Genomic DNA, 13,255 nt, shown 5'->3' with positions numbered 1-13,255 from the left:
CTTCTCTTTGGCCATGTCTATACTTACCGAGGATCGATGCTCCTGTAATCGATACAGTGGGGGTCTATTTAGTGGGCCAAGTGAAGACCCACTAAATCGACCAGAGAGCACTCTCTGGTCAACTCCGGTACTGTATCGGAGCAAGAAGAATAAGGTAAGTCGACAGGAGAGCGTCTTGTCAATGCAGCGCAGTGTAGACACTGTAGTAAGTCGACCTAAGCTACGTCAATTCCAGCTATATTATTCATGTAGCTGGAGTAGTGTAACTTAGGTAGACTTACCCTGGTAGTGGAGATAAGGCCCTAGTTCAGGGGTTCTCAAACTTCATTGCACCATGACCCCCTTCTGACAACAAAGTTACTACATGACTCCGGGTGGGGGGACAGAGCCCAAGCCCTGGACCCCAAGCCCTGCCGCTCCAGATGGAGGAAGAGGGGGCCAGAGCCCGAATCCCACTGCCCTGGGTGGGAGTGGAGCTCTGGCTTCAGCTTCAACCATGGGTTCCAGCAAGTCTAATGCTGGCCCTGGCAACCCCATTAAAATGGGGTCCCAACCCACAGTTGGAGAACCGCTGCCCTAATTTCCTTCTTTTACTGGAAAGAGATGGAATCTGATTTTCTCGCAACTACTGTGAACTGAGAAGCACAGTTGAGGAGGTAGAAAGATAACGGGAAACAAATGCAAACCCTGTAAAAGGCTGGACACGAATTTAAAAATGTGACTTAATAGGCAGATTAGCCATAACTATCAACTGATTTATTGATCATACCCTAGCATATGATGGACTTTCAAGCTAGTGAGCTATAAAGAGAAAATCCTTGTAACCACAAAAGGAAAAAATACAAAAGCTATTTTAATTCAGTACTTTTTCCAATACTGGCTCATTGTATCTGACATTAAAAGGTCTAGGAGTCAGATGCATCAGGATACTTAACACTTCACCTTGATGAGAGACAGGTGACACCAATGACTGTGTCAGTTTCTATGGGAATTTTAAGTTACAGGAAAGAATGTAATGTCTCTTTGAGAGCTGGCAAGTCAGTGAATAAGGTAATGAACTAGAACAGTATTAATCATTTAAAGACAAACTGACCTTGGCATCTTTGATGTTATATTTTTTAATGAATAGAACTGACATGTTTCTGTTTCACTCTTTGCCCCCACACATTTTCATGCAAAGCATAAAAGCAAAGTCAGTCTTCAAACTGGTGTTATTTTAATTGTTTAAATCCTGATAACTTTTCAGAATAGCTAGTTTAAGCATATGTGATAGGTGAGTTTATTTCCAGGGATTTGATTCTAATTTCTGCTTGATAGGCTTATTACTGAAAAATATTTCTAAATGAGTCTTTTTTCCCCCTTCACAACCCATTTCTTTCTAGCTTATAAATGTATGCAACAGAATGATCAAAATGCTTGAGAGGCTAATGGGAGAACAACTGGACCCTCTTGGGCTCACCATGGTCAAAATGGAAGTAGAGTTTAAGTTGAGAGGGGTCTGAACTAAAACTTTGGACCTTATTTTGGAAAAAGGAGCCTTTGAGCCAAACTCAGGTCTGAATCTGAAATTTGCAAACAACCCCTACCATTATAATGGGCTGAATCAAACCCCCTGAACTTTGGGGTTAATAATGTAAATGATGTTTAGACATGATAACATAACAACCATTTAAGATACATTAAAGCACTACGCACAATTCCAGTTAACATAGAAAGTAAAAAAATATGTACAGTAGAACCTTAGAGTTACAAACTGACCAATCACATACCTGGAAGTACACAATAAGACAGCAACAGAGACCAAAAAACCCAACCAAACAAATACAGTACTGTATGATGTTAAATGTAAGCTACTAAAAAAATAAAGGGAAAGCAGCATTTTTCTTCTGCATAGTAAAGTTTCAAAGCTGTATTAAGTCAATGTTCAGTTGTGAACTTTTGGACCATGTTTTATTCAGAATTACAGACATTTCAGAGCTACGAACAACCTCCATTCCGAAGGTGTTCATAACTCTGAGGTTCTATTATCGATAAATATACAAAATTATTCCTTTCCTAAAATAATTGCATGGAACAGAAAAAATTGTTTCAATTCAAACACTACATTTTAGTGAAAAGGCATCTTTTACTGATAACTATTTTGCAATGAGTGGGATTTAAGCCTTTTCTCTAAAACCTGATGGCCAAGATTTTCAAAAGTGAGCACTTAAGTTAGGCTCCTACATCACTAATTAGACACCTAAACAAGTGATCAGATTTTCAAAAGTGCTGAAGATCCAGCTTCTCCCAATAAAATAAATTTCTGGTCACTTTTGCTTTGAGGGTTTTTTGTACTAATACTCTTGTCTGGGTTGTCACCACTGCAAGGGAATTTTTTCAAAAAATCTGTTGACAGTGGAATTAAAAGATTAGCTTTATAAAATCTGAATTTTGTGCCAGATTTGCTCTGATAGTTTCCCATTAAAGACAGATGGGACAATTTAGTTTCTGCCTTATTTGGAACATGGCCGTGTTGGAGTCTGCTGTTCCAAAATGACATTTGGACCTACTTTATTTATAAATTCTTCTTGTATGCAGTATAAATTGTTTTTTAAAAGGGGCTCAGGGCCAAATCCTCTCTGGCACTTGATGCCTCTAATCAACTGGAAATGCAGACTTGGGGAATGTAGTGGAGAACTTCCCCAGAGAACATGATGATCCTTTGAGAGCCATGGAGCAGAACTCTTTGGTGGCTCTCTACATAGGAAAATTAGTGGGGCCATTGTTGTTTGGCAGGGGAATGTGTGGCTTTCAGTGTTGCCAACTCTTTTAACTTTATCATGAGTCTCATAATATCTGATGTATATGGTAAAGCCCTAGCTCCTGGAGACAAGTGATTAGATGAAAATATCAGGTTTCATTTTTTTTAAAAAGTACATTTCTAAAATTTACCCTAATGGTTGTGGCAAAAGTATTGCCTGAGTGTACCTTAAAGTCTCAAAATACAAAAGGCAAATAAAATGAACATAAGAATGGCCATACTGGGTCAGACCAAAGGTCCATCCAGCCCAGTATCCTGTTTGCCAACAGTGGCCAATGCCAGGTGCCCCAGAGGGAGGGAACCTAACAGGTAATGATCAAGTGATCTCTCTCCTGCCATCCATCTCCACCCTCTGACAAACAGAGGCTAGGGACACCATTCCTTACCCATCCTGGCTAATAGCCATTAATGGACTTAAATTCGTGGAGGTTATCTAGTTCTCTTTTAAACCCTGTTATAGTCCTAGCCTTCACAACCTCCTCAGGCAAGGAGTTCCACAGGTTGACTGTGTGAAGAAGAACTTCCTTTTATTTGTTTTAAACCTGCTGCCCATTAATTTCATTTGGTGGCCCCTAGATCTTATACTATGGGAACAAATAAATAACTTTTCCTTATTCACTTTCAGCACACCACTCATGATTTTATATACCTCAATCATATCCTCCCTTAGTCTCCTCTTTTCCAAGCTGAAAAGTCCTAGTCTCTTTAATCTCTCCTCATATGGGACCTGTTCCAAACCCCTAATCATTTTAGTTGCCCTTCTCTGAACCTTTCTAATGCCAGTATATCTTTTTCGAGATGAGGAGACCACATCTGTACACAGTATTCAAGATGTAGGCATACCATGGATTTATATAAGGGCAATAAGATATTCTCCATCTTATTCTCTATCCCTTTTTAAATGATTCCTAACATCCTGTTTGCTTTTTTGACTGCCACTGCACACTGCGTGGATGTCTTCAAAGAACTGTCCATGTTGACTCCAAGATCTCTTTCCTGATTAGTTGTAGCTAAATTAGCCCCCATCATATTGTATGTATAGTTGGGGTTATTTTTTCCAATGTGCATTATTTTACATTTATCCACATTAAATTTCATTTGCCATTTTGTTGCCCAATCACTTAGTTTTGTGAGATCTTTTTGAAGTTCTTCACAGTTTGCTTTGGTCTTAACTATCTTGAGCAGTTTAGTATCATCTGCAAACTTTGCCACCTCGCTGTTTACCACTTTCTCCAAATCATTTATGAATAAGTTGAATAGGATTGGTCCTAGGACTGACCTTTGGGGAACACCACTAGTTACCCCTCTCCATTCTGAATATTTACCATTTATTCCTACCCTTTGTTCCCTGTCTTTTAACCAGTTCTTAATCCATGAAAAGATCTTCCCTCTTATCCCATGACAACTTAATTAACGTAAGAGCATTTGGTGAGGGACCTTGTCAAAGGCTTTTTGGAAATCTAAGTACACTATGTCCACTGGATCCCCCTTGTCCACGTTTGTTGACCTCTTCAGAGAACTCTAATAGATTAGTAAAACATGATTTCTCTTTACAGAAACCATGTTGACTTTTGCCCAACAATTTATGTTCTTCTATGTGTCTGACAATTTAATTCTTTATTATTGTTTCAACTAATTTGCCTGGTACTGACGTTAGACTTACCAGTCTGTAATTGCAGGGATCACCTCTACATCCCTTTTAAAATATTGGGGTTACATTAGCTATCTTCCAGTCATTGGGTACAGAAGCTGATTTAAAGGACAGGTTACAAACCATAGTTAAGAGTTCTGCAATATCACATTTGAGTTCTTTCAAAACTCTTGGGTGAATGCCATCTGGTCCCGGTGACTTGTTACTGTTAAGTTTACCAACTAATTCCAAAACCTTCTCTAATGACACTTCAATCTGTGACAATTCCTCAGAGTTGTCACCTACAAAGGACGGATCAGGTTTGGTAATCTCCCTAACATCCTCAACCGTGAAGACTGAAGCAAAGAATTCATTTAGTTTCTCCGCAATGACTTTATCGTCTTTAAGTGCTCCTTTTGTATCTTGATCGTCCAGGGGCCCCACTGGTTGTGTAGTAGGCTTCCTGCTTCTGATGTACTTAAAAAACATTTTATTACCACCTTTTGAGTTTTTGGCTAGCTGTTCTTCAAACTCCTTTTTGGCTTTTCTTATTACATTTTTACACTTAAGTTGGCAGTGTTTATGCTGTTTTCTATTTACCTCATTAGGATTTGACTTCCACTTTTTAAAAGATGCCTTTTTATTTCTCACTGCTTCTTTTACATGGTTGTTAAGCCATGGTGGTTCTTTTTTAGTTTTTACTGTGTTTTTTAATTTGGGGCATACATTTAAGTTGGGCCTCTATTATGGTATCTTTGAAAAGTGTCCATGCAGTTTGCAGGGATTTCACTCTAGTCACTGTACCTTTTAATTTCTGTTTAACTAACCTCCTCATTTTTGCATAGTTCCCCTTTCTGAAATTAAATGCCACAGTGTTGGGCTGCTGAGATGTTTTTCCCACCACAGGAATGTTAACAGTTTTTATACTGCGGTCACTATTTCCAAGCGGTCCTGTTATAGTTAACTCTTGGAGCAGATCCTGCGCTCTACTCAGGACTAGATCGAGAGTTGCCTCTCCCCTTGTGGGTTCCTGTACCAGCTGCTCCAAGAAGCAGTCATTTAAAGTATTGAGAAATGTTGTCTAAGAGAAGTCTCTGTCCGATCCATATGTTCCTCTGCAGCAATAGTCTTTCCCCCATCTCTTAGTTTAAAAATAGCTCTGCAACCTTTTTAATGTTACATGCCAGCAGTCTGAACAGTCTGAACCCAACACTTACGATTTTTAAGCCATTCTCATGATTTTTGGGGACCCAGCTCAGGACTGACGCTGCAGCTCTAGCTTCGCTCACTAATACTGCTGTTGGCAGCCCTAGCTGCTGGAATTGGACTGCAGTTCCAGCTGCCTCCAACAGAGGTTGCTCTGCCTGGGCAGAGCTGAGAAGCAGTAGCCCACATGGGCAGAGGAAGCTGTAGGGAGGGTGCTCAGGGGCAGCACCCGCTCCTTGCCCCTTTCACTCCCCTACGAAATGCTGCTCTCTGCAGTCCATCCACTGCACTGGGCTCCTTACCTGGGGGTAGGAGAGAGGAAGGGACATTGTCCCTGGGCGGGGGCAGCTGGGAATGCACATGTCCAGAGGAGGGACAGAGCAGGCAGGGGATTGAACCCATTGGATGGAAGGAGCTAAGTGGGGAGGGAGCTGGTCAGGGGCAGCACCTGGGTGGAGAGAGGAGAGAAGGGGATAGTGTCCAGGGTAAAGAGCTACTGAAAGTTCCCTGGGCAGGAGCAGGGAGGGTTTAGGGGAGCCTGTCCAGGGAGAGGTGGGATGAGGCCCTCCAACAGTCAGCAGTAAAGGGAAGAAGGATATGTTCAACATCACCTTTTTGTTTATTTTTGAGTTTCAGAGTAAGTTCAATGAAATGTACCTGCTGCGCACATGCATACACACACGAGTGATTCCCACCATGAGTTCAAAAATCAGAAAACAGACCTAAAAAATGTGATGTAAAAATAAAATAATCTCATGATTTTTAAGTCAGTTTCATGATTTTTTGAGTCATCATTTTTGAACTTGCAGGGCTGGCAACACTGCTGATCCTATTACCACAAGCCTCACATACAAGGCCCTGTTGAATTGAATGGTCCTTTCTCCTGTGTATGGACTGTAGGTGAGACTGCAAACCAGATACACAGAAGTCCTACACCATACTTTGAGCTTGGAAGGAGGATGTTTAAGACCATAAATGCCCACATATTTTCCACATGCACAGCCCTTTCACTCAGGCTCTGTGTATGTTCTGTTCTATTTTATTCTACATAAATTCTTGTACGTCATTCACCTGAGCACCTTCCAGTAGTGCACTAAGCAACATAACTACCATAGAATCACAGGACTCGATGAGACCTCAAGAGGTCATCTAGTCCAGTTGCCTGCCACTTGTGGCAGGACTAAGTATTATCTAGACCATCCCTGACAGGTGTTTGTCTAACCTGCTCTTAAAAATCTCCAGTAATGGAGATTCCACAACCTCCCTGGGCAATTTATTTCAGTGCTTAACCACCCTGACAGGAAGTTTTTTCTGATGTCTAACCTAAACCTCCCTTGTTGCAATTTAAGCCCATTGCTCCTTGTTCTATCCTCAGAGGTTAAGAAGAACAATTTTTCTCCCTCCTCCTTGTAACCTTTTATGTACTTGAAAACTGTTATGTCCCCTCTGTCTTCTCTTTTCCAGACTAAACAAACCCAATGTTTTCAATCTTCCCTCATAGGTCATGTTTTCAACACCTTTAATCATTTTTGTTGCTCTTCTCTGGACTTTCTCCAGTTTTTCCACATCTTTCCTGAAATGTGGTGCCCAGAACTGGACACAATACTCCAGTTGAGGCCTAATCAGTGCGGAGTAGAGCGGAAGAATTACTTCTCGTGTCTTGCTTACAACACTTCTGCTAATACATCCCAGAATAATGTTTGGTTTTTGTTTGTTTGTTTGGGGTTTTTTTGCAACAGTGTTACACTGTTGACTCATATTTAGCTTGTGGTCCACTATGATGCCCAGATCCCTTTCCTTCCTAAGTGGAGTACTTTGCATTTCTCCTTATTGAATTTCATCCTAGCATCTGTCACATGTTTGTTCTCTCATCCGCTCTCCAGGGGGAGAAGTGTATGCAGTGGAATTCTTGATTTTAAAATATATAAATATACATGTTGCTATGTATTTCTGTTAGAGAAGGCAGGTCAAAGAAAGGCACCTTGCACTTACAGAGAAAGGTGGTAAGATTTGGATGGTCCTCAGTTCCTGGAGGAGTTCATTCCACAGTCTTGGACTGGCCCCAGAGATAGCTCTGTCTCCTGCACAGATGAGCTTTACTTTATTGTAGTGAGTTCCATTGTGCCACAGGAGTGGAGTTGTCAACTATGATCTTTATCCAGGCGCTTTAGGCAGTCTGCTAGATATCCTGGGGCCCAGGTTAATGAATACCTTGAAAATAAGGACTGAGAATGTGAACTTGTATTCTGTAGGGAGTATTCTGTAGGGAGCCAGTGTGGAGAGTGGAGGATAGGTCTGGTGTGTTTGTGGTACCTTTGTTGAGGAAGAGATGTGCTGCAGCGTTCTGTACTAGTTGGAGTTTCCTAAGTGCTGAAGTCTTTGTGCCCAGATGTATTGCATTGCTGTAGTCCAGACAAGAGGTGAATAAAGTGTGAATAACTGAGGCCAAGGCATTATTTGCCAGGACAGGATGGAATCTCCTAGCCAACCAGAGACAGTAAAAGCATTATTCACAGATGCTGCTATGTGAGAGCTTGGGTCAGTGAGGCACCCAGGAGCATGCTTAAACTATGGACTGAATTGACCAATTGTGGGTGTGTATCTTCAACCAAAGGAGACTGCACTGTGGCTGCAAACTCTTCAAAATGCTTTTCTCTGCCCACCAGCAACAGCTCTGTCATGCTCAGCTTTAGCTTCAACCAGCTGTTCTTCATCCATGAGCTGATCTCATCTAAGCACTGGACCATCTTGGTGGTGATGGTGTGGTCCTGTGTTGGAGAAGGAAGTGTACAGCTGTGTGTGTGTTTAAGGATCTGACCCTCTGAAAGCAACTTCACAGATGGCAATCTGCTCTGGCATCTGTGAAGATTTTGTCAACACAATCCACTACCATCCTACCTGTCATCCAGCTGTTGAGGGGTAAATCCACAGGTATCTTCCCTCTGATCCTTGCAAAGGATGCATGCCTTCAATGACAAAGTTCTGGCACTGTGCATGAGGCAAGAACTCCTGTGGTATATTTATTTACGTATTTAGATTAAATAATAAAATGATACCCATATAATGGCTCCAGTCATCCTTTCACTTAAGCTATGTCTACACTACCGTGGTAAATCGACCTATGCTATGCAACTCCAGTTATGTGAATAACGTAGCTGGAGTCGACGTACCTTCGGTTGAGGTACTGCGGGAGGTGAAAGGGAGAAACTCTCCCATCAACTTACCTTACCCTTCTTGTTGGGGGTAGAGTACAGGGGTCGACTGGAGAGCGATTTGCTGTTGATTTGGCGGGTCTTCATTAGACCCGCTAAATCGACCCTGGTGGATCGATCTCAGAGCGTCGATCCTGGCTGTAGTGTAGATGTAGCCTTAGTTAAATTTACAGCATAATAACTTGAGCTTGTTGAGAGTCCGAATTTCTATCCCACTGGAAATGTCCGAATTTCAAAATTGGTTTGGTTTCCAATTGGTATGAAAAGTTGAAATCTCAGAATTTTTCATGAAATAAAATACTCCTAAAATATTTAGTTTCAGACTGTCAAAATGTTTCATTTTGATATACTGTATTTTAGCATATCAAAACATAAAAGTCAAAATGAAATGTTTCAATAATTTCCCATGAAAATTTTAACAAAATGTACATTCCTGCCAAAATTGAAAATTTTGGCAAATCATTATTCTCCGACAGAAAACTCTTCCACGTGAAAATTTTCAACCAGCTCTGATAACAACATCCTCAGCTGCATCAGAAAGCAAGCATTTAGCCAGGGGCAATACTCAACTTGACCAGCAAGTTAGCTACAGACAGCTTCTTTCTACCACTGCCATCATTCCAGGAGCATATCCTTTATCCATTGTTAGTCCTTCTAAACAGAATGATAATCAGAGGGAGCCCTTATCTACAGTAGACCAGGAAGGTCTATGTGACCATTTTACAGTAGGTCTGCTCATCTAACATTTATACCTTGTCACATTTTTCTTTCCCAGTTTTTGGACCTGCTATGTATAGTTTTTGAAATAAATTGATAGAATAGCTTCCATAGGCATGACATTTTGTTGAGTTATAATATTGGTCAAGTTGTAGTGGACTTTGATTAAAACTTCTAGGAGAAATAAAAATCACCATCCACATCTAACAAACCTGTTCTCTCTTTCTTTTTCAAATAGCTAACATGCCAGAGGATTATCCAGATCAGTTTGACAATGTAGTGGACTTTATTCAAGCCACTATAAAAAGACTAAGAAGGTCACCAGATAAACAAACTCCAATTTTTTCTAAGCGGGAGAGAAGTCGGCAAAATGCAGCAGTTAATACAGAAAATTCCAGTAAAAAGGGACGGAGAGGTCAAAAGGGCAAAAATCGAGGTTGTGTCTTAACAGAAATACATTTAAATGTGACTGACTTGGATTTGGGATATGAAACCAAAGAAGAGCTGATTTTCCGGTACTGCAGTGGATCTTGTGATGCAGCCGAGACCACATATGACAAAATTTTAAAAAATTTAACCAGAAAGAAAAAGCTGGTCAATGATAAAGTGAGGCAAGCTTGCTGCAGACCCACTGCCTACGATGATGACCTTTCATTTTTGGACGATAACTTGGTTTACCATATATTGAAAAAACATTCCGCTAAAAGATGTGGATGTGTCTGATTTTTTTTTTGAGATTATTACAATATTGCATTCCTACTACAATGCAAAGAACAGGACCAAGGTTCCCAAGGAAACTTCTCTTCAGAACTGAGAAAGAGGACCAAGGATGTAGGAAAACAAATTACATGGGAGCCTGGTAGGACAAGATCCAGCACAGAAAACTGGACAGGATAGAAAAGTTGGAACTTTTAATTTCTACAGGAAAGCAAATAAAAGGCATCAAAGCTCAGGGGTGGAGTTTCACAATGGATGGGTGGAGGTTGCTATCACTATTTCATTTGACATGGTCCACTATCAACGAGAGTTGAATCAGCTAGGAATGTGCTTAAAAACACAACCTATTAAATATCATGCCTTGTTCTTTTTTTTATTAAGTTATAAAAACAGGGGTAGCATTAATAATGGTAAGCTCAAGTGGTATTAGCTTCACTCCAAGATACTGTAATATTGCTTGTTAAATGGTTATTCCAAAACACTGGAGATGCCTGATTTAACCTTACACATATACTATGTAATAAAAAAAAGTTAAGTGTAAAAATTAATCAACTAAAGTTCATCTGGGGAAAATCAATGCAAAACAGTTTCACTTACTGTTTGATTTAGGTTATTTATAGCTCACATTTCTTCAAAACAGTTAAGTATCAGATTTAATTCTTCTATTACCTCTGAAAACAAGTTGTGTTTTTAAGCACTCACTCCTAGTAGAATAATAGAAACAATGAGCCTGGCTTACACAAATGCAAAATATGTTTCTTTTGGTTTACAAAGGATTAATGTCACTTACATAACTCCTTTAATATTTGGTCATTGTGAGTGAACAGACTACTTGATGCAATGCATCCATTCAAAGACATAAATATACAGAAGATATTTATTGAGATTTAAGTTATTGTTATTTATTACAGTTCAATAATGAGTTTCCGTTCCTTATTTATTAAAGTTTTTTTCAAAGGTGCCAAAGTGGAATGTGCTCGCAAGATACAAAGACAGTTAAGCTGGGAACAAGGGGCCATGCTTTTAAAAGTATTAACAGTTAACTTGAAAGCAAAAAATCACTGACTTTACCTTTTTTAACAAAACCATGTTTAAAATCACAAAATAGAGGGCCAAAATCTGCAATCCATATTCATGCTGAATAACATTTATGTGAGTAACTCCATTACTACCCGTATGAGTTAGTGACACTCCACATGAGTGCAAGTTGTAGAATGGGGGCCATTATTATCAATTTGTTAGAAAAAAATAATTATATTAATATTATAATGTTGATGCAGTTTCTCTCACAAACACTTCTTCTGCCAACTGATCTCATAACTATGATTGACAAATGAAGATTAATCACACTTTTGTCATTTTAATTTCATGATATATTTGTTTTTTCTTTCCATATAGAAAAGGTTAAATCCCTTTTTATAGTTAGTCCTGGATTTAATGTAGACTGAAGGTAAACAAACTATTTTGTTAAATAACCAGTGTTTTATATAATTTGCTGAAACATTACAGGATTAAACTGGCATAGTAAAAACCATTTTAAGTTTTCATCTAAGATACTGCTTTAAGGTGAAGGAGGTTATGTATCAAGTGGATTAGCACAAATTATGAAGCTGGAGGTTCATTTATTAAAGATTAGCAGAAGTGTATTTATACTAGACATAATAGACAACTGAAGTGAAGACTTGACTCCCACAAAAACAATATCCAGCAAAGAACCTACTGAACAACAACAACGATTAGGATCATAACTTATCCGATCCATGCAATGGCTCCATACTTATTCTGTTCCTTTTAAGTGCATGGAATCTGCACTGATACCAGTGGGGAAGGTCCCATATTTGCAGGGAGAAAGAAAGGAAAAACACAAAGATCCACCATCATGTGGCTTAAAGGAGAATTTTGCCCTAAATCAAGTTTCTTCACTAAGGTCCCAATCCTGCAATTAATGATAAGTGAGCACAGTCATCTTCATGGGCTCTGAATTCATAGCAATCCACCACATGCAATCAATTGCAGGATGACAGTCTAAGGCCCCACTCCAGCAAAGCACTCAAGAGCATGAATAGTCCCATGGAAGTCATTAAGCACGTGTTTAAGTGCTGTGCTGGGTCAGGGGATTAACCACTGTGTTGGGCAGCATACAGAAGTCAAAGCATCATCTGCATTACTTGCATAGTACAATCCTGGCTGTGTGATGAGTCAAAACTCAGCAACACTGTGGTTAGCTTACGCTAGCTTTGAGCACAGAAATTATAAGTACTTTATCACTTGCTATGGTACTTCATTGATGGTTGACAGCTTGCCTCAAGCAACAGCCTAAATAGGTTTTAATTATAGCAGGTCACTATGTTCAAACTACAAAGGGTAAAGTTTGTGATTTTTTAAAAAAAACTTATCAAGAGCAGGAGTATGCTTCTCTGGAGGATTTTACTTCACCTACAATTTATGTCTCAGTTATTTGTGTTAATCAACCAAAGTTCTCTACAGACTTTATTTTTGTACAATATTCATTTTATAACTTTTTACAAAATAAAACTCATTTCTATTGTTGTATGGATGTTTATACTTCTTGCACATCCAACCTTTTCAGAGAGCTATGATCTTGTCCTTTTTACAATCCAGAGGGGAAATCCCAAATGAAGGCAAATTTCTATGTGGAAATCTCCTCATCCATTGTACCCATTCTGAACTGTGGCTCAGACATTGGAAGGGGATGCCAAATACACATTAGTCAAACATATTGAGGTAAACTAATCTCACCATAGCTTCAAAAAAGCGACTGTAAAGACTGTAGCATTTTGTGGCCTATGGCACACACAGCAGGAAAAGGAAATGTATATCACACACTTTTCCTGCTGTAACATGTTACTCAAACAGTTTCTAGCCAATCCTAGCCTGTGGCATAGTCCATCTGTGCAACCTGCTACAGTCCAACAACTCATATGTGACTTGCCTTTTGCTTTACTGATGTGC

General features: G+C 39.6%; 1 protein-coding gene across 2 annotated transcripts in view; it reads left to right on the top strand.

The window, feature by feature from the left end:
* Positions 1–12,835, top strand: part of GDNF (glial cell derived neurotrophic factor) — a 30,333-nt gene extending 17,498 nt beyond the window's left edge. For both annotated transcript variants that reach the window (XM_048851518.2, XM_048851517.2), the window contains exon 3: positions 9,804–12,835. In XM_048851518.2, coding sequence (XP_048707475.1) covers positions 9,804–10,288 — 485 coding nt within the window. In that variant the 3' untranslated portion in view covers positions 10,289–12,835. The remainder of the gene's footprint in view (positions 1–9,803) is intronic.
* The last annotated feature ends 420 nt before the right edge of the window (positions 12,836–13,255 follow it).

This window comes from Caretta caretta, chromosome 5 (assembly GCF_965140235.1).
Source record: "Caretta caretta isolate rCarCar2 chromosome 5, rCarCar1.hap1, whole genome shotgun sequence".
NCBI lineage: Eukaryota > Metazoa > Chordata > Testudines > Cheloniidae > Caretta > Caretta caretta.
This window is presented reverse-complemented; position numbering and strand designations above follow the sequence as displayed.